This window comes from Leptidea sinapis, chromosome 41, assembly GCF_905404315.1.
Source record: "Leptidea sinapis chromosome 41, ilLepSina1.1, whole genome shotgun sequence".
Lineage (NCBI taxonomy): Eukaryota > Metazoa > Arthropoda > Insecta > Lepidoptera > Pieridae > Leptidea > Leptidea sinapis.
Window position 1 is genome coordinate 7,703,626 of NC_066305.1, and position 23,111 is coordinate 7,726,736.

At 32.8% G+C, this 23,111-nt stretch overlaps 3 protein-coding genes across 3 annotated transcripts; 2 read left to right on the forward strand and 1 right to left on the reverse strand.

Annotated features, from left to right (window-relative positions):
• Positions 1-1,652: 1,652 nt before the first annotated feature.
• Positions 1,653-14,681, forward strand: LOC126976472 (organic cation transporter protein). Its single transcript, XM_050824820.1, has 8 exons — positions 1,653-1,923; positions 6,229-6,308; positions 8,281-8,440; positions 9,869-10,195; positions 10,273-10,497; positions 11,546-11,763; positions 12,959-13,158; positions 14,249-14,681. Exons 1-8 carry the CDS (start codon positions 1,706-1,708, stop codon positions 14,486-14,488), a joined length of 1,668 nt encoding a protein of 555 aa, XP_050680777.1. The 5' UTR covers positions 1,653-1,705; the 3' UTR covers positions 14,489-14,681.
• A 3,490-nt stretch (positions 14,682-18,171) lies between these two features.
• On the forward strand, positions 18,172-20,618 carry LOC126976480 (BTB/POZ domain-containing adapter for CUL3-mediated RhoA degradation protein 3). The gene is made up of 3 exons (XM_050824835.1): positions 18,172-18,530; positions 18,629-18,888; positions 19,120-20,618. The coding sequence occupies exons 1-3, from the start codon at positions 18,326-18,328 to the stop codon at positions 19,570-19,572; spliced, it is 918 nt and encodes a 305-aa protein (XP_050680792.1). The 5' UTR covers positions 18,172-18,325; the 3' UTR covers positions 19,573-20,618.
• Positions 20,619-21,208: 590 nt separating this feature from the next.
• LOC126976478 (INO80 complex subunit B) lies at positions 21,209-22,527 on the reverse strand. The gene is made up of 3 exons (XM_050824829.1): positions 22,268-22,527; positions 21,842-22,188; positions 21,209-21,767 (listed from the first exon to the last, which is right to left on the reverse strand). The coding sequence occupies exons 1-3, from the start codon at positions 22,317-22,319 to the stop codon at positions 21,210-21,212; spliced, it is 957 nt and encodes a 318-aa protein (XP_050680786.1). The 5' UTR covers positions 22,320-22,527; the 3' UTR covers position 21,209.
• Between the last annotated feature and the right edge of the window lie 584 nt (positions 22,528-23,111).

The following is a 23,111-nucleotide window of genomic DNA, read 5'->3' on the forward strand; positions in this document are numbered from 1 at the left end:
TTTCTAGGTGATTAGTGTTTGTAATTTGTGATCACAGTGTACGAAAACTTCAAAATATTCAAATAATTGTAGAAAAAGCTTTTATTTATAATTAGAACGACGCGTCGTTCCGCCACGACGGCGTTTTGCTGCTAAATGGGACTATTTTGAGCCAAGACACGGTAGACAGTCCTAAGCCTGTTTAAGCATGAAGTGAATTTTCACTGATAGATGTCTATTTAAATTCAACACATAGACCTTCGACATCTAGCCAAGCCTAGTGACCAGATCACCCAGTAACTGATTCATAAATACGAAAAACATATGTATGTTTGTATGTATCTATCTGTTTATTAATGTAATTAATAATAACTAACTGCAACAAGAATCCACAACAAAAAATGGGACCACCATTGACGCGGTATTTTCTAGATATTTAGAGGATATCCAGTCTCAAACTTATGTTTCTAATTTCAGTTACCATAAACCTATAGTTTCAATTATAAAAATTCCTGAATAACCTACATGTATTGTATGATAATAAAAATATTTTAAACGATATTAAGTAACTTCTCATTTATTCAATAAAAGAAAAAAAAATCTTATCGGTCACCAAGCTCAAAGAATGTAACTTGAATTAGTAGCAAAGAAAAAACGTGAATTATTATGAAGAAGACTAAATAAATAATTATAATTGCATAAGTTGATAAAAAATGCTATGCAATAGCTTTACCGCGGCAGTCCCCGAGTGCCACACGTCTTTTTTTTTTTATTCTTATTGAATTGAATAATATCAATATATACAAGTTCCTTGGGTTACGAACTTTTTTTTTATCATTCAAAAGCATTGTGCTTCAATGTTTGGGCGCCTTCCACCAGGCGGAAAATCGAATATTTGACTGTGGGGAGTGTCGTTGAAGCGAAACCTGCACTATCGCCCAAACTGACACGTCGACTTATCAGACTAATCAAACATGATATCCGAATCATGGTGAGCACTCTGAAGTGTTACACATCACTAAATAAGTGCTTCCCCATAATCAGCGTAACGGACAGCGCTGTCCTATTCTGGCTGAAGACAGCTGATATTGATGTAATAAGTTGTCCGCCATTTGTCACATCGTGACTTTAATTTATACCCAATAATACATTTTAACATGAGGTGTGAGGAGTAAAGTTAGCTTAGGTACCTACTATCTAATGTAGGTTAAAAAATATTTGGCACAGTCCAATGAACAATGTTAGACAGAGTTCCTACGTGTGTGACCCTAGCCCACCGCATTTATAGCACCGCAGAAATATTGTATGATGTTAAAATATCTTATACTTAAGTACCTACGTTGTTTTTCTACCTTCCTACAAAAAATAAATATTAATCGAAACATAATTGTATCTAAGCCTTCTGTTACTGCATTATAATTTATTTTCTGTTTACTTTAACTTATCTAGATTTGAATTAAGCGCCCAACATCACTATCTGTGAATTTATTTTTATTTAAAATGTTTATCTAACTGCTAACATGTAGTAATAAAATACCGTGAGTGAGACAAAACAATATTATATTAACTATTTAACACAAACAAATATTATAAGTATGAAAGCAAATAAGATAGAAGAATTATATCTGATCATAATTATTGTGCAAAAGTACATAATGCAGACCTACCGTATATTTGAATCGACACAACACTCGCAGGGAAGAGACTTGTTAATATTTTAATTAATATGGAATCTGTTTACGATCGCGGTCTAATAGAAGTTGGTGATAATGGGAAGTTTCAACGATATTTCGATTTTAAATACAACATAATAGTTGTATTTCTTTGGAGCATGGCCTTTATGAATATTGTGTTATCCTTAGCTATTATGCCCTATACGTGTAAATTACCGGAGAAACCACAAAATGTTAGTGATTATGAATGGAAGGCGAAATATTTACCAACGTAAGTATTTACCTACTCACTTAATAATTTTATTACTACAAATAAAACATTTTGTAGTAAAAATAGTTGAATTAGGTGAGTTGTCGATATTATTAACGTACAAAATAAAAAAAAAACACTATAAAATTACACAAGTTAGTTTTTATAAAATCTCATTATCGAACGGCTTTTTTTTGTATGTTTTGTATGGACAGATTAGAAAAATTTATTAAAATATTATTATTTCGTTTAAAATGGTGTAGGTAGGTACCTATCTACTCCTATCCGTCCTAGACACCAACGTCTAAGTGTAAGTAGTCGTCGTTTAAGTGTAAGTAGGGAGGCATACCTATATTATGTTTTTAAGCATGTTTGAAGTCGGGGTTTTTTCTGTTATTTTTTTATGAACGTAATAATTAGTAATTTTATCTGGATACAAGAAAGTTTATAAGTAGTAGTTATTTTTGTCATTAATTTAGACTTACATTAAGGATTGGAGTCCGCTGCGCTCCAACTAGATACCGCACTACTTAAGAACAATAGTTTTTTTTATAGGCAAATTAATAAAATAATTACAGATGATATGTGATCCCAGTGTCTTTCTTATTTCTTGTAGTATTCTTTTTACAAAGTTACTAGTGTAACTAGTAATAGCGTAGTCGGAACCTGGCATTTTAGTTTCAATTATTAGCAAAGTTTAACAGAGCATGTGGCACGTCAACGTCATAAATTGTTCGAGACTGGCTCGAGTACCTACTTGGGCGTAGTATTTTAATTGCCGCACTTTGCGACTACGCCTGCGATATCTACTTGGAGCGCAGCAGAGACCAATCCAAAATATCAGAATTTAGACAGCGTCATCCTGAATTTGAATCGTAAATGTATGTATTGACAAAGTTATAATCAACGGCATGTTTGTTCATTCATTATTGTTGAGTGAAATAATAATGTTATTTGTAGACTGTATGTGCTAATGAGTTGATAACAAGAGCATAACAGTTATGACTTACAGCATGTCGGTTTGGTAATGCAAATAATAAAATGAATGTTTCCAGTACGAAATATCGTAACGTAAGCTTATTTAGATTTTACAGTAAATTCTCAATTCATATTTTACAATTTCCTGTCGGTATAATATCTCTGAATAGTATAGTACTTCTACAAATTATGCTTATTATAAAAAAAATAACCATAACATAGGTAGGGGTGGGTAGTTGTTTTGCCGTGTAAAGAAACTTAAATACCTATGTCAATTAATCATTTGTGATAAACCTTTCTTAATTTTCGTCATTACACATACTATAATTGCAACTAAATATATCCTAGGTATAATTATAATAGGCGCTTCATGTGCAACTATAACAAATGAAATATCCTATCTAAGAAAATTATAATGATTTTCAAACCGTTTTCCCTTCGATGCCAAAAATGGAAAAACGATTGGAAGAAATTTAATAGATAGCTATTTTTTTTATCGAAAATGATGCCTTTGAGTACGTATTTCGCTTTTCGGGAGAGCCACATCTGTCGAATGACCGAAAAAAATACAAGCACATACACAACGTATTTACGTTTAAAAATCTTTTACTAAAAAGTAGGTGCATAGTTACGTAGATAACTTAGTATTATGTACATAAATTTGTTACTTATGTCATATTGTTTAGTTCAGACTTCAGAGCGAAAGCATCATAAGACGTAGGTATTTTATGCGATATCACGCGGTAGGTAGCTATTACATTATTATAATCTTATATAATTTATACGTCTAGATAGAGTCTTTTGCGGTTAGACAACCGATAAAAACAGGCCAGGAATATAAGCTTAGTGTGCGTGACAAGCTATTTTACTATCGAACACTCGCGACACACTTGATAGTAAAATAGAGGTTTCTAATTTAAATTTTTTTCGCCGTTTTCACATAATATGTCATAGTCTATAAAATAATAGACGTATAAAATATGATCTAAGGTTTTAATTGATACTTTGTCAAATGCAAACGATGTCTTTATCCGATAGATGAGTTGCAGTCGGAGGTATTTTTAGTTTTCAATCAAAAATCACACTCGTATTATAAAGGCGAAAGTTTGTATGTTTATTTATTGGTTCGTGCGTGTATTTGTAACTCCTTAACGCTCTAAATGTATCTGAGAGAGATAAACACTCAAATATAATATTTTTGTTTAAGTACCTACATAAAATAAATCGGGAAACTCGTTATTAAAATTTTAAGTTCCCTGAAATAAATAAATAAATTTGATAAATTTTTGTCTGTGAGACATGAACATCTTTTCCAGGGTATCGTTTTGACATTTGTAGTCACGGACTAGTAAAAAAAGAAGGACTCCGCGCCGTGATATTAGCAAGTGAAGCACCTTTACGCTAGTATGTGTATTTATACAATTTTTCTGCCTTAAATAATCATATATCCACAAATACTTTTATTATGTTGTTTTTACACTTTTTCACAACGCACGACGGCATTTTAAAATATTTTTTTGCGACGCAAACTGTTCTGTCACAGACGATGGCAAATCTTATGAGATGGCTTGTGTGTGTGTGTGTGTGTGTGTGTGTGTGTGTGTGTTAGTGTGTGCGTGGGGTTATGTATTTACACGTTTACCGGCTTGTTTTGGTGCTTCACTGTTATGTAAGGTGACACGTAGTCCTTTTTTTACTCGTCCGTGTTTGTAGTTTATGCGGACAACAACATATCTTGGTATGACAGACTTTGTCAAATTATTAGTATGGCTAATTGGATTTTTGTATATGCGTCTATTTGACTAAATTTACAAAATATATTGACTTTCAAAAGAGATTTCAATACTTTTAATGTTAAAAAAGTCGTATCATGATATATGAACATGAATTTCCACTCGACATATTTGGTTTGTAAAATTCTTCACATCTCTCTCTTGCTACCATCTGGCGCCAATTCTCTTTCACTATCTCGTTCACGGAAAAGCTGAAAAAGATTAATTAACGTTTACATATTTGCGGTGTAAATAAATTATTACATACATCTTTTTATGTTCTCATGTTAGTGACAATATTATGTTTTTAATAAGAAATAAATATCTTTAAACATAACCTAAATAAGTATCAATTATCACTAGGTTACGATACGTCTGCGATACCGTGTAAATAGCACTAGTTTGTAATTGTTCACGTTCTTGTAAGCCGTTTATATTCACTGGCAATGACTCTCTGTGCACAAAATACAACACTGTTCTAAGGGCCTTTAAAAAAAGCGACTCTATAGGCAATGAATTTCCGTACGTAAAATACAATATCGCTAATCATTGTTCACTGGGCCTTTAAGAAATAAATATTAAAAAGAGGGAATTTATAGTTTTCATTTCTGACTGTGTGCCTGTTGCGTCCTTATCTGTCTCATTCTGCCAAGCGGGAGAGAAACAGATGTGAATACTTGTCAATAATTGTACCATATTTAATGAAAAAATATTCGTTTTACTAAATTATTTACGCTTTTTGCCAGCCCATCTTATACGAATAAACAAACTTACCGGTGATAAGTCACACTAGTCTTTATCTATCGTCGTGAACGCATGCATTATTTGCATAAGTATTTTTTTATTTTGACACACAGTTGACACACGACTAAAGAGAAAAGTGTGCTTACATTGTCTTTAAGCACACATTTGCCGTTCATCTATCAGACTGCGAATGATGTCTTTATGGAACATCATTGGTCGCAATAGTAACTTTACTCGCATATTGTGAAACAGGTCATTAATTAATTGTTACATTCGTATCTAAATTGAACTTTAGGATGAGAGATACAAACGTCATTGACTGTTGGAATAGAATAGAATAATGATTAGCAACAATAAAACACAACGCGTTAAATCTACATTAAAATATTAAAGAAGTAAAAATTAAAACAAACTAATGTCAGGGCAGCTAGTAGTGTTATAAAATATAATTATATTAAGTACCTAATTCTTTTTTAAATTTGTACGGTACTATGTACGGTATTAGGTACCTTTGGTACAAAACAAAAGTGAATAAAAGATTAAATAATTATTTCTACTAGGTTGTAAGTTCTGCTACATACGATCTATGCGTACAATAAAATCGGAGAATAATCTTTAGCTTGCGTTTTATTCCAATAATTACCTATGGTATACTTTATTGTCTTTATATAAGAACGAATTATAATTAAAAAATCTTGAAATCATCTAAAATAAACTTACTATAAGGTTGCAGAAATATATATATGTTGTAATAAATGGGCTTAATAACTTGGCTAGAAAATATGACTTGCATTTTGATCGCTTTATTTAAATAAATTTTGTAATGTTTTAGGCGAAAGGATGTTAACGGAGAGATGAAATTTTCAAGTTGTCTTATTTATAATGATCCTGATACCACAAACGCAACTAAAGGTAAATGAATTCTAAGTTTATTTATTTTTTAAATTACAGTAAATATTATGACCCGAAGATACAATATCACTAGTTTCGGGGTCAAGATTCCACTCTTTCTAATCTCACTGTACAACCGTTGTTAAGTTTTATTAAGAATAATCTAAAGAATCATTGTGAAGTAGTGTAATATTTATATATGTGCGTAGTGACTAGTAGTGACATTGTACACATGTAGTTTTTTATTATCTATATATATAAAAATGAATTTCTGTTCGTTAGTCTCGCTAAAACTCGAGAACGGCTAGACCGATTTGGCCTATTTTGGTGTTTAATTATTTGTGGAAGTCCAGGAAAGGTTTAAAAGGTGAATAAATATGAAAATTCTCGGATAAAAATTAATATAAACGAACATTTTGTTTTTCCTTTGATGTGTCCCCTGTCGTTCAGAAATCAAATCGAAAGAATAATTTAAAATCAATAACTAATTAGATTTTATATATCTTTCTTTCTAAATGATACTAAGCACTTCTTGGCCAACATTCAGAAATATAACAGCTGTTTCCCGATGACATCTATTTTGCACACCCGTAAATGATTAGCCTAGATAATTATAAAATAACTGTATAACCTAAATATTATATAGTCTGAGAATCGGTTCTAATAGAATATGTGGCAACACTTTCAATGCAATTTTTTTTCGTGTGCCAATGTAGGGAAGTTGCACCCCCCCGCACACACTGGAACAGGTGAAAAAGCTGCTTATATAAAGCATGTAGTTAATCGATCTCCGTACGGCCATGTTACATTTTCCTAATTTCGGGGAAACTTATTACGATGTAAACTGGCATCAGTGGACAGTAACCAATGTGTCGAAGTTTTGTGTCCCAAGCACGCCTTAATTAATATAAAAAATAATAAAATTGTGAATAAAAAATAGTAACCTGTGGAGTGGTATTCCATTTTCATTATTTTATTTTTACAACTTACAATTGAAGATAAGTACATTTTTAGACAATTTTTTACCATAATAAAACTAATTACTATTGACGTGTAAACTATAAACAATGCGAGTAGTAGTGTTTATGTAGGACGGTATGTTAAAGCGCCGTATAGTCCCTAATAGGGCTTCCCATTGCCATTTACTAATCCCGCGTGATACGGGACTACGGGCGCGGTAATTGCGGACTGAAAAATAGTAGCAGTAATTTGGCAGACGACACTTTGGACATGTTGTTTCCTTCGGCAACATTTTCAGTTACAATTAAAAGCTGACAATCTTAATAATCAAGTAATAATTTATCAGTTTAAAATGTGTTTTTTTTGGTTGATTTTTTAATTTTCTCTATGTATTTTTTGAAAACTATTTTTTTGTTTTGTTTTTTATAGAGAAGAAAGAAGAAGAATTTGAATTTTTTTTTGTGAAAAAAAAGCGGTATAATTTGATTGATCCCTCTTTAATGTACGTAAATAAATGTTGATTTGATTAATTCATTGTTTTATTTGCCTTAAGTGTGCATATTTTCAATAGTCAGGATTCCGCAAATACCGAGATTGAATTCAGGCCGTGGGATTGGAAGTCCCTAAGTTAACTATATTTAATAATTATAATATTCACACATATTTATGTAACAAAACAATTCTTATCATTATATTTAAAATACACAGACGTTTCTGTGCTGGGATGTATAGTGTAGGTATACAATTTTTTTAACTGGGTCTGGCTGTTTTACAGTTGAACTTTCTAAGGAATAATTACGTGTATTTTTACTTATATTATGAACTATATCTACCTATATGTCAATTGCGGACTTTGCTCCAACTAACTGTTTTCATAATCCAGATGATTGATCAAGTGATCTTTCATGTTGCTGTTCATGCATGAACTTGAGTGGCGGTTATTTGGAACAAGACTGCCTTACATTCGCTGGCCCCCTTTCCTTATTATGAGTTACTTTTGTGTATTTTTTAAGATTATCTATTGATTTTACAGAATGTGATTCGTATAACTTCGATAAAACTTGGTACGAATGGACAATTCCATCAGAAAAAAATTGGGTATGCGATAAAGAAATAAATGTTGCCAATATTTATGCGTATAGTAAAATATCAGAAGCCTTCGGATCCGTTTTCTTTGGTTGGTTCGGAGATGTGTAAGTATCTATTCACAGGAAAACTTTTGATCATTAATATTTTTTCCTTTTTTATATTATGATTATTACCTACTTAATAAAATTACATTAAGTAGACCAGCGGGTGGGTAATTGATAAGAACTAAGAGATCTATCTATATCTATCTAACTGATTAACTGCTTGTCAAAGTCGAGAGGACTACCAATTATTTTTTTACATTAAAAATGAAGCAATTGTGTAACGAATTTGAAGCATTAGAATCTGTATGTTTTTAGTTGCTTTACCTACGTACTCTCGTTGAATATGCAACCAAGTATCACGAGGATTTTACCTTCAAATGTGGCAGTAGCAAAGAGTACTGGCAACACCCTCCACTGCAGATACTCGCTCTTGCGGGCTGTTCGATTTTGATCTAGATAATATCATCTGATGGATAGAAATATTTCTTATGGTACCCATACCGTATCGCCCCGTAATCATCGGACATGGAAGCTCATTCCACAGTTTTGTGGTAGAAATGTGGAAGAATGTTCCTTGAAAACCTTACTGTGGACGAACGCCACACATCCAGATGGTGGGGATAATATCCTAATTTGTGGCGTGTCGTGCGAAGGTGGAATTCGGCGGCAGGTATCAGGTGAAACAGCCCTTCGGAACATTCCCCGTGATAAATGCGATAGAAGACACACAAAGAAGCGTCGTCTCTACGCAACGCCAGGTGATCGAGTCGTTTACAGAGCAGTGGGTCCCTGACAATTCGAGCAGCTCTGTGTTGCACGTGGTCAAATAGTTCGAGCTGATACTGGGGTGCGCCAGACCAGAGATAACAGCAATACTCCATGTGTGGCCGGACCTGCGCTTTGTAGAGCGCTAGAACGTGGGCCGGCTTGAAGTATAATTGCCGTGCTCTATTTATGACGCCCGCTTCTTTGTAGCCAATTTCTCCTCCAGATGAAGGAATGCCAAAGGAATTGCCAATTCCACGGTCATCTGGAGGGCAAAGCCACGCTCGAGATTTCGAGACCCAGTATCCCGATACTAGACGAGGCGGTGAGGTGGGAGGTGTTATCGAATAGCGGTGATATGACAAATGGGGTTTATTTTTGTGGTCAACGCACAAACTTCAATCTTCACAACACTTCACTATTTGTAAATATACTGTATAAGACTATCATTATAGTCAGACAGTAGTCTTCTTGGGATAAATTGCACACGGTTCATTTTACGCCATTCCGCGAGCTTCTCAAAAGAAGACTACATAGAAGACATAATTTGTGTTTAAGTTATTAATCATCAACTTATTTTCAATTTAACAATTATAATGGCCAGACTAGGCTCAGATCAATTCAGGCGATTATTAATTAACATAAAGCAGCCTTCTGTATTCCTCTGGTTCCTTTCCTTATCTCCTACAGAGTACAAATTTATGCAAATATTATTGGTTTCAGATACGGACGTCGACCAACCTACATTTTATCGCTAACAATGATTGTAATTGGACGAATTGTTTCCCTCGTCGCAGGCTCTTCTTTTATTGTTTTCGTCATTGGTTGTATAATAGCTTCTCTACCTTCCTGGTCAGTACCACAAACCGTTTCGGTTATATCAATGGAAATGTCATCCTCATCTCGAAGAACTGTTACTACAACTTTGCGATATACAGCTTTCAGCATTGGCTTAGCAATTATGCCATTTCTATATTGGTGGCTCAGGGATTGGAAAACATTCATTATTGTAACTACGGCCCCTCTGCTTCCATTTGTGTTACTTTCTTGGTGAGACTTACTTTGTTTTCTTTTAGTGTTTTAATTTCAAAGAAATTTATATTTTATAGTTCTATATGTTAATTTAGGAAAATAACCGAATCACCAAGATGGATGTTTGTGGAAGGCAATGCAAAAAAATGTATAAGAACGATGAAAAAAATAGCTCAAACGAATGATTTTAAGTTGAGTCATGACATAGAAAAAGAAATGTTATCTACCACTTATTCAAATAACGCGCAGTGGTTTGGACCATTTGCATTATTTTCGAGCAAGAGATTGGCGTTGAATACAATACTACTCTTATTACTTTGGTGAGTAGAATGTAATTATTCTAGATGATTTCATTCTTTATATTTGTTTTGTTTGTTTATTATTTCTTTGTACATAGGTTTATTATACTGTTTTAACCCGAAAACCTATTAAAGTACCCGTTAAAGAAAAAACGTTTGAAATAGCGATTTCTAATTAGAAGGCCCAAACCCGCGTGATGTTTCAAATCCAATTTTATTGAATTATGAGATTTCTCCTCTGCTGTCTGGTGAACTCAATATATGCACTGAAGTTAAGCGGAAACAAGGTGTATGATTGTTTGACCACATCTTACTTACACTTTTGCGTCCAGATTGTTGCAGTCCCAGGCGAATGAGCCACAGTAGCGGCATTTGGCCGTTAAATATGATAATCGTAATAATTAATTGACGAGGAGTTGCCAACTAAGGCGAAGAGAGGGGAAGCGTGGGAAATAAGATGGTGGTTTCGTTCTTTGGAAGGACAGGTCATTAAGCGACAATTGTTTTAGAGGATCGGAAATCAATTACTGTGTGTACAGAACAGTGTGTTACACAAACAATATTTACCACTTGTCTTGGAAAAATTTCGGGATAACGACTTCTCAGTAGGTTTCCTTCTTCACCATGACAACGCCTCGTTGCACACCGCCAGGCGATAGATTGATTAACGAGCGACGTTACACGTGGAATTAATGAGTCAAGCGGCGTATTCCCCCTACCTCCCACCTTCCGATTTTTATTTCTTCCTGAAAAGAAAAGAAAATTTTCGAGGAAAACGTTTTATGCACGCCAAGGTAACTGTGGTAGCGGCCCTTGAAGAGACCTCTAAGGACGACTTTCACAGTGGTTCCATCAGATGGGCCGATGTATTGATGTGAATGGACACTATTTAGATAAGATAATATAATAAAGCTATTGTTTCATTATAAAAGTGAAAATTTACTGGAGATGAACGTACGCACTTATAAATATTTCAAGTCGATTTTAAAATATTGATACTTGTTATTTATTGAATTTTAAATATTGATAATTTAACAATAACCTCTGTTAAAATACCTTCGTATTTCAGGATATTCGTTTCCATCATGTATGCTGTAATGCTATTAAGTGTAGGTGAAACGTCACAATCAAATCCGTTCCTTGAATTCTCTATACAGTCAATTGTTGAAATTCCATCCAATTTTTTGGGAGCTTGGCTGTGTGATCGCATCGGTCGTCGGCGTTCAGCTGTTTCATCACTCATAGTCATCGCTTTGATGTGGTCTGTTGTTACTTTCCGTGAAATGAGTAAGTATTTAATTGTAATATTTTATCGGTATAGTAATTTCGGTATAGTAAGTATTATTACTCCACTGCTGAATATATTACTCCACTGCTGAATATCTAAATGATCGGACAGCCTGGGACTAGATTGTGATTATTTTGTAGCGATATAAATGACTGTACAATAATTTATATTTTTATTGAAAAGAGCGCAAAAAAGAATGCTGGGAGAGTTTCTTGCTCCCTTCTTCTCTCTCAGAGCGCCATTTATTTCCGAAGCGGTAGTAGAAATGACATCAAAAAGAATTCTAAAGGAATCAATTTTGAGAAAATAAATGCCTTTTTATGCCTTTAACAGCGGTATACTACAGTAGGTACAGATGGTGCCCCTTAGTTGAACCCGTGTAACTTCCTGACAGACTCAGTTGGCCAATTGCTGTTACCAAAGAATATGATAATAGTAGACAAAGCCCGCATGTTCTAAATAGTATTTTAAGGTTCCGTTTTAGTTTAAGATTCAATTTTAGGGTTAGTTAAAAGGCAAAAAACGGAACCATTATAGATTCGACATGTTTGTCTGTCTATCTGTCCGTCCGTATGTCACAGCATTTTATTTCCGAAACTATAAGAACTATACTGTTGAAACTTGGTAAGATTTTCACACAAAAATAGAAAAAAAAACAATAAATTTTGGGCGTGCCCCCATACTTAGAATTGAAACGCAACAATACGTGTCATACATGGATAGGTCTAATGAAAAATGATATTATGGAGGTTTCTGATATAATTTTTTCTACATTGAATAGTTACACTTCCAAAACGGTCAAATGTGTGTGTGAATGTGATAAGAGAATGATAAAACTAACAATATAAATGATGTACATTACCATGCAAACTTCCACCGAAAATTGGTTTGAACGGGATCTAGTAGGTAGTTTTTTTAATTCCTCATAAATCGTATTATCAATTACTTACTTGAAAAAAAAACACTTTTATTAAAAAATCGATCAAAGTTACAACTAACTACTAGAACTTTTATATTCTGTTACTTGTTGCTACGGAATCATGGGCGAGTCCGACTCGCACTTGGCCGTTTTTTTTAATTTTGTAAAAATGAACCCATTCTTTTAGTACTTTGTAGTGCTTGTACCTTCTGAAATATTACATACATTGTACAACAAATATGGATAATAATATGAAAATTTTTTTTTTATTTCAGCATCTCTGGAATGGTTACGGCTGCCATGGATAGGTAGTGCCTTGATTGCAATAGGAAGGTTGACAATATCGATTACATTTTTTGCAATAAACCTGATGAATCTGGAAATATACCCAACCTGCTTGCGACAATCGGGACTATCTCTGGGGAATGTTGTATCAAGTGTATCTGCTGCAATATCTCCATACATATTGTTCTTGGTAAATACCATGATCAAGATTTTAAATAAATTTCATCGTTACGAAGTGCTTATACACTTTCTATCGACCGCTTTCATATGCGATCTCTAATCAAAAATTATTTAAGTAAGCACTTTGTCATGTGTGCATCAATTCTTAATTTGCATTTCATATTATTATGTCAATCTTCAGATGCATTTCCATAATACGCTTATATCTGTCACATTCAAACAAATAGGTACCAACCTAAAGTGAATGACAGCATATTGTTATCCACTGACTACTCTTCTCTTTAGCGTATATAACACTGGACTGGCGGCTGTCAAAGTGCTTTTGTGCCTGTTTGATATTCGCTATTTTGGAGCTGTTCGCCATGTAGCGAGGGTCTGTGATACTAAAACTAGTGATGACAACCCCAGCAACAATCGATAGATGGTGGGAAACTATTTACAAAATAAAATTGTGTACTTTATTACGTTCATTCTTGAAGTATAAATAACACGGAAAACGATATTAATTTAAAATGCAAGAATACTTCAAAGTATTGTACGTTGTTTATAGCCATTTGTATTATACGTCAAAATTAGTTGCCGTCAAACATAGTATGGAACAGCCTATGCAGTGGTATTTAAATAGGTCAGTGTTGATAACTCTTAGAATGTATGTAAAAAAGAAGTTGAGTACTTTCTTATTCAAATGTCCAAAGCAGGACTTAAATAAAAATTTCAAGCTTGGCCCGCTACTATACATTGCATATAGAAATTGGCCATAAGTCTAATAATAAATAAAAAAGGTAAGTTCTCAATTTATAAACGGTAAATAATCCCTATACTTAGATATTTATTAATTTATTATAGTGTAGAGACGAGGTCGATATTTCTGATGTGCCTGCCCTTTACAATGCGGCCACTTAGGATTCAAAACAAAATTCTTCCCTAAAAATCGAACCACAAATAATGTTGCGCACAAGAAACTTGGTAATAAGTAAAAGGCACCATTGATGTAATAACACTACCAGGGAGTGGAAATGGGGAGATGAAATTTCATGTATCTCCTAAATATAATATCTTGGCCAGTTATGAATAGATTTTAATATTTTTAATACTTTCAGGGACGTCGAGTTGATTCCCGATTACCTGGATTGATATTGACAAGCGTATCTATATTCAGTGTATTTACGTCAATGTTCCTGCCGGAAACATTGAATGCTAAGTTGCCCGAAACAATAGAAGACGCACAAAAATTTGGAGAAAAAATTAAGAAAGAATACTCTAAAGTATCTACAAAGGAAGGAGACTTAGAAAATATTAGCTCAACGAAAGAAATTCTAAAACGACAACAATACAGTTGAACGAACAAACTATTGAAGACTGAATGGATTAAGTAGGTTATGTTTTTTAAAAATCAGTTAAATAGGCATTTAATATTCACATGCTTTGATATGTTTAATTATAATCAAGACTGCTATCCTTGGTTCAATTTAGTTGAGCCCACGAAAATTATAGTCAATGCTACAATTTTTGTCAATAAAGTTTTTGAATATATATGAATATTTTAATATTATGTTATCCCCGCATGTTGATAATGAAAGACGCTGCCACTTTATCATAGTCCATATATCAGCTTGGTTACAGACAGTCTTTCAAAGAAAAATTTAAAGAAATAAATATTATAACTGTTCATTGTCAGTACATTTATGAAAATTTAAACGTTCACAAAAATCGTCACCTTTTTGCTCTTAATAGTGATTTTCATTATTATAACACTAGAAATAAGGGATTGCTTGTAACTAATTCTAGCCTGCTAGAATTCGTTACAAGCAATCCCTTATTTCTCAATCCTATAAATCCAAGCAATAATAAACATAATAGTTTTAAGGGTAAATGTATACACTTTTATAATAAAGTCCCAGCCACTGTTCAGGCATTGTCTATAAATAAATTTAAATGTTTTATAAAAAATGGCTCTGTCGAAAATCCTATTACTCCACAGCTGAATATCTAAGTGATCGGACAGCCTGGGACAAGATTATGATTATTTTATAGCGATAGAAATGACTGTATAATATTGTATATTTTTATTGAAAAGAGCGCAAAAAAAAGAAAGCTGGGAGAGTTTCTTGCGCCGCTTCTTCTCTCTCAGACCGCCATTTGTTTCGAAAGCGGTAGTAGGATCTAGTATATTAGAAATTACATGAAAATAATTCTGAAGGAATCAATTTTGAGAAAATAAATGCCCTTTATGTCTTTATTAACGTCAGGCCAAGATACTTTAAAAATCACCAATTAGAAAGAGCCGTTTGAATACTGGCGAATCTTTGCTGACGCTTCCGAGACATTTATATGAAAAGGTTAGTACCTACTTAAAGGTTAATCTCTTCATTTTCCTTATTGTGACATAAAAAATAAACAATTAAATTTTTGCAGTATGTACATATTACATTAAATTAAAACTATCATTACGGGGAGGTGTACCAAGAATACTCTTAGCATTTCCTCGTTGGATAGTTTGGTTGATCCTTTGTACGAAATAGCTGCCGGCGCTTGGGCTTCCAGTAGCCCTATTGAGGCGTGTAGATAAATACTTTGTAAATTCTCGATACCTATAATAAGTCTTGACACCAAATGGCACAATGATGTCTGACTTACTGCGATCAAATATTTGCGAAGTTTGCTGCAGCCCCAGCACCAACTGACGTAACATGGACTTAATTTAAATTAATTAGTTAGTTCTTTATTATTTTAAACTGATTTCCTGACTGAATAAGTAAATTCTTTAACTTTCATATACATATTTTTGTACAAACTTTTTAGATTTGAGACAGTAACATCTGAACTCAATTTCCTAATAAGCAGTTATTAATTAGTGTAATCTTACCTACAGTTTATCGTAGGTAGTTTACATTCTCGTTTATGTTAGAAGTGGACTTACAATGTTAAAAGGACATTTAGATACTACTAGCTGACCTGGCAAACGTTGTGTTGCTATATAAATTATATATGTTAACCTTCCTTGAGCTTCAACGAATCTATTCCAAAAGATTTTATTGAGATCCGTCGAATAGTTTAGGAGTTATTAGGGAACATACAAACATACATTCTCTTTTATATACGAGTATATAAGATTAGTTTTTTGATAGATTTGGGATACCATCCAATTAAACAAACATTAAAATTGTTTATTTCTCTGATTTGAACTACGAACATCATATTTTACTAAGAATGGAATCTATTTATGCTAAATTCAGTAATTTAAAAGAGATATTTACAGTAACGATTTAAAAGCGCTTAGTTTAAGCCAAATTAAATAAAGCTTATTTAACTTTTCCTGAGACCGCAAGAGAGAAGTAAAAACTTTATCAAGTAAAAGTCAAAACTTCATCGCTAAAATTAAACTTGTTTGTTTAGATATTCAACAAAGTAAATGAGATAACTAATAGTCACGAGACATATAGTAGAAGATAACGAATGTGAGTATAATTTGTAATAGAATGTACCTCACGTTTGTGAAACATTTTGTGGGTAATACGTTATTTATAGGACTTCCGACGTTTGATCATTTTCTTCTCTACATTTATTGAAAAATTGCCGGGAACGGTACCGTTTCCTCTTAGATCCAAAAATATTTAAAAATGTCTTATAATCTTCACGAATCTCTCACTATTTTCTCTTCCCCATATAACTTTTGCAACCGTTTAATACTACCAATTAGACGTCTCTTGAAATTTTGTACTTTTAAAAGTTTTTGTTCTCACATAATTGGGTATCTCACATAAGTGGCTTTAAGACAGAAGACGGCGTTGATGTATTACTTATTGTAGAAGAGATCTCAGATTTTGGAGCAAGTGTTGATATGGTGTCATTATCATCCTTAGGGATTATATGATCTGCACAAGGAGCACAAGTCTGGTTTTCACAGTGGTCATGTCTCCCTGTTTGTAATATCATTGGGTCGTGTGATGAAATCTTTGACGCGGTGGCTATTGCCTTACATCCTTCCATTGTGTAATTGTAATATCAAATATCACAGTTAATCTTAGAAGGTGAAAAGATACCAGATATCATATTTACAAAAATCTTTCGACTTATAGTTATGCAATAATAGCTTTAAAACTAAAATATTTTTAATATTATTATATCCTTGTGCAGTGCTAATTCACGTATTCTACGTAAATTTAACTGCTACTCCATGATAACATTAAAATTAATTTCCACCTACGAATGAACCTATGAAAAGTTAAATTAGTTAAAAGAAACTACTAAAGACTGAGAACCTCAAAGAACAAAGTGTAGTAATCGCGTAGATTAAAAAAGTTGTATATACAATGTTGCCTCATTGATAATGTCAAAGTAAAAATGCCAAATAAACTTAAACTTAAAAAAAAAACTTACGAGCCAACCATATGATTTTAGACACCCCCCTAGAATTTTGATTTGATGAATTCAAATCATCCGGGCTGCCAATACTCTTAATTAATACAATTATGTATATAATAATATTATAAAGTCATTTATGAATTTATAAGCGACATCGAAAATCTAACACTAAAAGCATTAAAAAAAAACAGTAAAAAGTAACAAATAATAATAGTACGTACAGTATTACCATTTTTCATTGGACGTTCCGTTTATTTTTCGTACCTAATAGAAAATATATTCTTTGGTTAATATTTTCGTAATATCTCTTTTTAAATGCATGATTTGGTGATTAGCATCCTCTTCTTCCTTAACATTTAAATAATTTAATTTAAATTAATTAATTAAATATTGTGTTCATTTAAAAGTAATACTTTCAGTGAACAATGAACAAATGCCATTCTCTATCAATATAAAAATATGATTTCATTTGCAAATGATGGGTATCAAACGCTCGTAACGCTTATGTGAATTCTCTGGTATTACATGATAGTGTGGGCGGCGGTGATCACTTAACATGAGGTGACCCGTTTGTCTTCCTTTTCTGTAAAAAATATATATTAATTAAAAAATAGATACTCTGCGTCTTTGACATTAGTGGTTTGACAATTATTGACTTTGACTGGCGTAAGGCGTCTGCCCTATCGGAATAAATTAATGAACTCCCAAAAAAATTAAACAAAACATTAAAATGGAAGAAATAGAATAAAATATTTAATAAAAAAACACGCCAATTCAAATCACCTTTAATTGGCTTGTTAAGTGTTATTTCTATGAATATTTGTGATTGCATTTCTTCTCTTGATAAAAACATGTCAGGCGATCACAAAACATTGATAAAAGGTAGCCCATCCCAATATGTTAAATTAAATGTGGGTGGTACCCTGTTTTACACTACAATTGGGACTTTGACGAAAAGCGATAATATGCTTAGAACAATGTTTAGTGGTAGAATGGAAGTGCTTACTGATTCAGAAGGTATTTATTATCATTGAGTTACCTACTCTACCAAAGAAGACTAAAACTTGTAAAATATTTATCATATGTATGTGTTTCTTAAACTGCCTTTTTTTCAGGTTGGATATTGATTGATCGCTGCGGCAAGCATTTTGGCACCATTCTTAATTACCTTAGGGATGGTACTGTTGGTTTACCAGATAGTTACAGAGAAATAATGGAATTACTTGCTGAAGCCAAATACTTTTTGATTGAAGAATTAACTGAATCTTGCCAACAAGCATTAGCCAAAAAAGAGAGAGAAGCAGAGCCAATATGCAGGGTTCCACTTATTACATCACAAAAGGAAGAACAGTTGCTCATCATGTCAACTTCAAAGGTATTTATATAATATTTGAATAATCTTTCTTTCCCGGACTAATAATACTTTTTTTTAGAAAAAACTTATATTTTTTTATATCTTCAACTGTCACCAGTTCAGTATACCATTAATAATGGTTTTATAAATATTCAAATCACATTAATTACAGAAAATGTTATGGATGGATTAGTTTAAACAAAAATTATTAGTGTACTCAATGTAAACTTATCCATATTTTTTATTTTTCAGCCTGTTGTAAAGCTGCTGATTAATCGACACAATAACAAATACTCATATACTAGTACCTCTGATGATAATCTGCTAAAAAATATAGAGTTATTTGACAAACTCTCACTCCGCTTCAGTGGAAGAGTGCTCTTCATTAAGGATGTCATAGGATCTAATGAAATATGCTGCTGGTCATTCTTTGGACATGGAAAGAAGTGTGCAGAAGTATGCTGCACTTCAATTGTTTATGCAACTGATAAGAAACATACCAAAGTTGAATTTCCTGAAGCCAGAATTTATGAAGAGACATTGGGTATTCTGTTGTATGAGAGCAGAAATGGACCTGATCAAGATTTGATTCAAGCCACATCGTCTCGTGGAGCAGTAGGGGGCTTGTCATGCACAAGCGATGAAGAAGAGGAGAGGTCTGGCCTTGCCCGACTTAGATCAAACAAGCAGAATAATCAGTCTTAGCAGTTACAGAACGGTTTGGCTCGCCTCAGAAGCTCCAAACGGACTAATGTCTGATACCTTGCTAGTTGTTCTCTATATTCGTGCTGGCTAACATGTATGGGTATCCTGAAGTGATATTGGCTTCTCTAAGCCTGTGCTTTCTGTAGTATCTTTATGACTGCAGTGGAGTGTAGTATGAGCATTTACAATTGAAAGACTTGATCCATATCCTAAACTGGAACTCTTGTAGTATCTAAATGTTATTCATGTGAGTGTTGATTGTATGTATACATTATTAATTGTAATGTGCATGAAATAAGTCGGTGTTTAAAAATAATGGAAAGATCTTAAAATGTAAGCATTAAGTATATATAAATGGTATATACATTTAATAGCATACCTCAAATCAGTATTCTCTATGTATGTTGAATTTAAATTGAATGTTTAGAAAAACATAATATTTCCTATGAACTTGTATAATTAGATTACCTTAGTCTTGTAGGATGTCAGTGTTGTAGTGTTTTATTCTAGCATCCTCTTTTTTCTAGGCTCAATTTATATGCCAAATTGTTGTTGGTTATACTAAAGTACTTTATAATATAAATTTAATGTACCTGTATGTTCTAATAATAAGATTGCTCACTTTCATTGAATGAATGTCTTCATAATGGATGTATAATAAAGCCAACTGTAGTGTAGGAAAATTGTATCCTATATAGAGAGATAGATTAAAATAGTGCCACATGCATCTTAAATTATTATTGAAATCATTTTGCAATTCTATGAAGTAAATAGTATCTTCTTTTGTAACATTTGATATTTTTTTATTAATTAGTAGCATAATTATACTGTAAAGGATAAGTCACTTAATGTTCATGTATTTTTTAAGATGACTCTAGTCCCATATAGATATGATTTGTTAGTAATTTATTTTGTGGTATTGTACAGTCAATTAAAATAATTATTGTACCTAGTTATTTACTCATTAAAACAAAAAACAATTATATGCACTTGATAATGAGAATTCCGAAATGTTACTCTGAAATATATGCTCATGTTTAGATTTCGTTTAATCTTTTTTTTTGGATATTTTTTATTGAAGTTCCCTTTGAAGACTTCAGCAACAAATGACTCAACCAGAAAATCAGGATGATGAAGATGGCTGTATATAATACTTCGTTTTTTTTGTTTTGAAGTATGAAAAGAAGCATACAAAATGGAGGGCCCTAAAGGGGGTTATTCTTGTACTCACATAAATTAATACAAGCTGTTTTCATGCTCTGCTCTCTTAAATTCTTATTTTGATTTGCAATAATTATGAAGTGTGGACTAAAACAACAATCAATTGCTATGGATGTAAACTATCCAATATAGATGTTTACAATTTTTTATGGAAGGTGGTGTAACAAGTTTTGGTCACCTGAAGTAGAGTTAGCTATCACTGCCATCCATATTCTCTAGCAACACCAGTGTTTGTAACAGTATTGCCAGCCTTTTAGGATGGTGTAGGCACTTTTTTGAATAAAATATTTTTATATTATTTTTGTAATGGTAATGATAATCTGTGGCTGTGCTAATGTTTCCCCAGGTAAGCTGTTAATAATGATGAAGGATTATGATGCAGATTGGTTAGAGTCTAGATTAATAACAAAAAGAATTTATAGTAAACTTTTTATTTCAAAATGCAATGCAATATTTTTTTTATAACACTCCAAACTACATAGTGGTTTGTTACTTTTGGAACAATTATATTTTTTAATATTTTTACATCCTTCTACACTACATTCAACTGGAGTTGGTGGTGGTATTGGACATTTATTTTCTAAGGGAAATGAAATTCCTACTGGAAAAGACAAAGCAATTTCATTGTTATTGTTTTTATAAACAATTAAAGGTTCTTGTTTCCTGAGCGGTCTCCCTCTTAAAGCGTTTTTTAAATTTTTTGACTCTTGTTTTTTGAGCAAACGATCCATTGTCTTCTTTTTGTCTTTTTCTCTTTTTTCATCTGCTAATTGTTTTCTTTTCTGGGACTTCAATGCAGCTTTTTGGAGAGCTTCTGCTGTCATAATTTTTTCTTTGTATCCAGAGGGTAGAGCAAGCAGCACTTCACCACCAGGACAAGGTTCCTTGTCATTGCCTCTCTCATACATTGCTCGTTGGCGTGCTGTCATCATTTTTGGGTCCTTTGGTTTGATTTTCTTTAATTCTTCATCTACCTGTGTGCAAATTATTGATTGTTTAAAAAAACTCTAAACCAAAATAGACTACATATTATTTTGATATTACTTACTTCTTCTAACTTTCCAGATTTAATAGCATCAAGCCACCTCTCTTCCTCACTGGAAGTGCCACTGTCTTTGCCTTTATTTTTCTTCTTTTTTGAAGGAACTTTGGGTGGACTGCTTGATGATGAGCCTGGCATGGACTTGCGAGAATCAGATGAAGATTTCATTGTTTGAGCTTTTAATATTTCAGCTGCAGTACCTGGTATGTCTCCTTTGCTTTTTATTTTGTAAGGTTTATTAAATGCATCTTCATAGGAGACATCAATTGATGTATCACTATCATACTGATTATCGGGTCTGTGTTTTTTCTTTTTATGTTTATGTCGTTTGTGTTTCTTTTGTGGAGATGCATCTGCAAGGATAAGATGGTTGCTGAGCAGGATACTATTAGCAAGAACATATTTTTGAATAATAGCTGCAGTGTTACCTACCTATAACTATTTCATCTTCAGTTGTACTTTGCTCACGTTGTCTTCTTACCATTATTTTAATTTTTATGAAATCCCTGTCAATTAGTCAACAAACAATTACAAGGCAAATTTAAATCAAAAAAAGTGCTTAATATTTAAACTCAGCTATGCTAACAAAAATCAAAATTTTTAGAATAATATGGATAAATTGATACTGTTCTATACTTCCTAGTTCCAACGGTGCGTGTTTGTTTTGATAAAAAGTAAAAACTAAACAGTAAAAATAATATATATTGATTTTGTGTCAAATTATCAATGTCACTTATCAGTTGCCACCAGTGGCAGATTTCTAAATGTCATTGTCATTTCTAAACTTCATAATTTTGAATTTTGGCTGAGATGACGTCTGTTTTTGGAAGTTGGTACTATCATAGACGTAGAACTAGCACAGTGTACAGAAAAACATCAGTGGGCCGTCGCAATGATTAACTAAAGGGTACAGACATTAAGCTTCATACAACCACGCGAAAAGTGATCCGGGTCATTTGTGAGTGTCCACTGGCTGCTTGATGCGTAAACGGCGAGAACCGGAACAGGTCGCCGATCACAAAGACAGTGTGAGAATCGTGAAAAATTGCTCTTTAGAATCTATATTATAACATTGTTTCATAAATGTTTTGTCATAAAGCATTAAGTTTCAAAAAGCAGACAAAACATTGTCAAATCATTAAGCTTTTAGGAACAGAAGAAATTAAGATTTTGTTTAAATGAAAAACTTATGAGCTCATGATAATAATATTAACTTCTTTCTTCTTAATTTTGAGGAAAAATGTTAAGTTTAGCCTCCTATGAGGTCGTCGGACCA

Bases quoted from the DNA above. Each gene is read 5' to 3' on its own strand.
- LOC126976472 (XM_050824820.1), top strand. From the start codon at position 1,706: ATGGAATCTGTTTACGATCGCGGTCTAATAGAAGTTGGTGATAATGGG. The intron at 1,924-6,228 runs GTAAGTATTTAC...GTAATGTTTTAG, and splicing joins AAGGCGAAATATTTACCAAC to GCGAAAGGATGTTAACGGAG. The intron at 10,196-10,272 runs GTGAGACTTACT...ATGTTAATTTAG, and splicing joins CCATTTGTGTTACTTTCTTG to GAAAATAACCGAATCACCAA.
- LOC126976480 (XM_050824835.1), top strand. From the start codon at position 18,326: ATGAATATTTGTGATTGCATTTCTTCTCTTGATAAAAACATGTCAGGC. The intron at 18,531-18,628 runs GTATTTATTATC...CCTTTTTTTCAG, and splicing joins AGTGCTTACTGATTCAGAAG to GTTGGATATTGATTGATCGC. The intron at 18,889-19,119 runs GTATTTATATAA...TTTATTTTTCAG, and splicing joins TCATCATGTCAACTTCAAAG to CCTGTTGTAAAGCTGCTGAT.
- LOC126976478 (XM_050824829.1), bottom strand. From the start codon at position 22,319: ATGGTAAGAAGACAACGTGAGCAAAGTACAACTGAAGATGAAATAGTT. The intron at 22,189-22,267 runs GTAGGTAACACT...TTATCCTTGCAG, and splicing joins TGAAGATGAAATAGTTATAG to ATGCATCTCCACAAAAGAAA. The intron at 21,768-21,841 runs GTAAGTAATATC...ATTTGCACACAG, and splicing joins AATCTGGAAAGTTAGAAGAA to GTAGATGAAGAATTAAAGAA.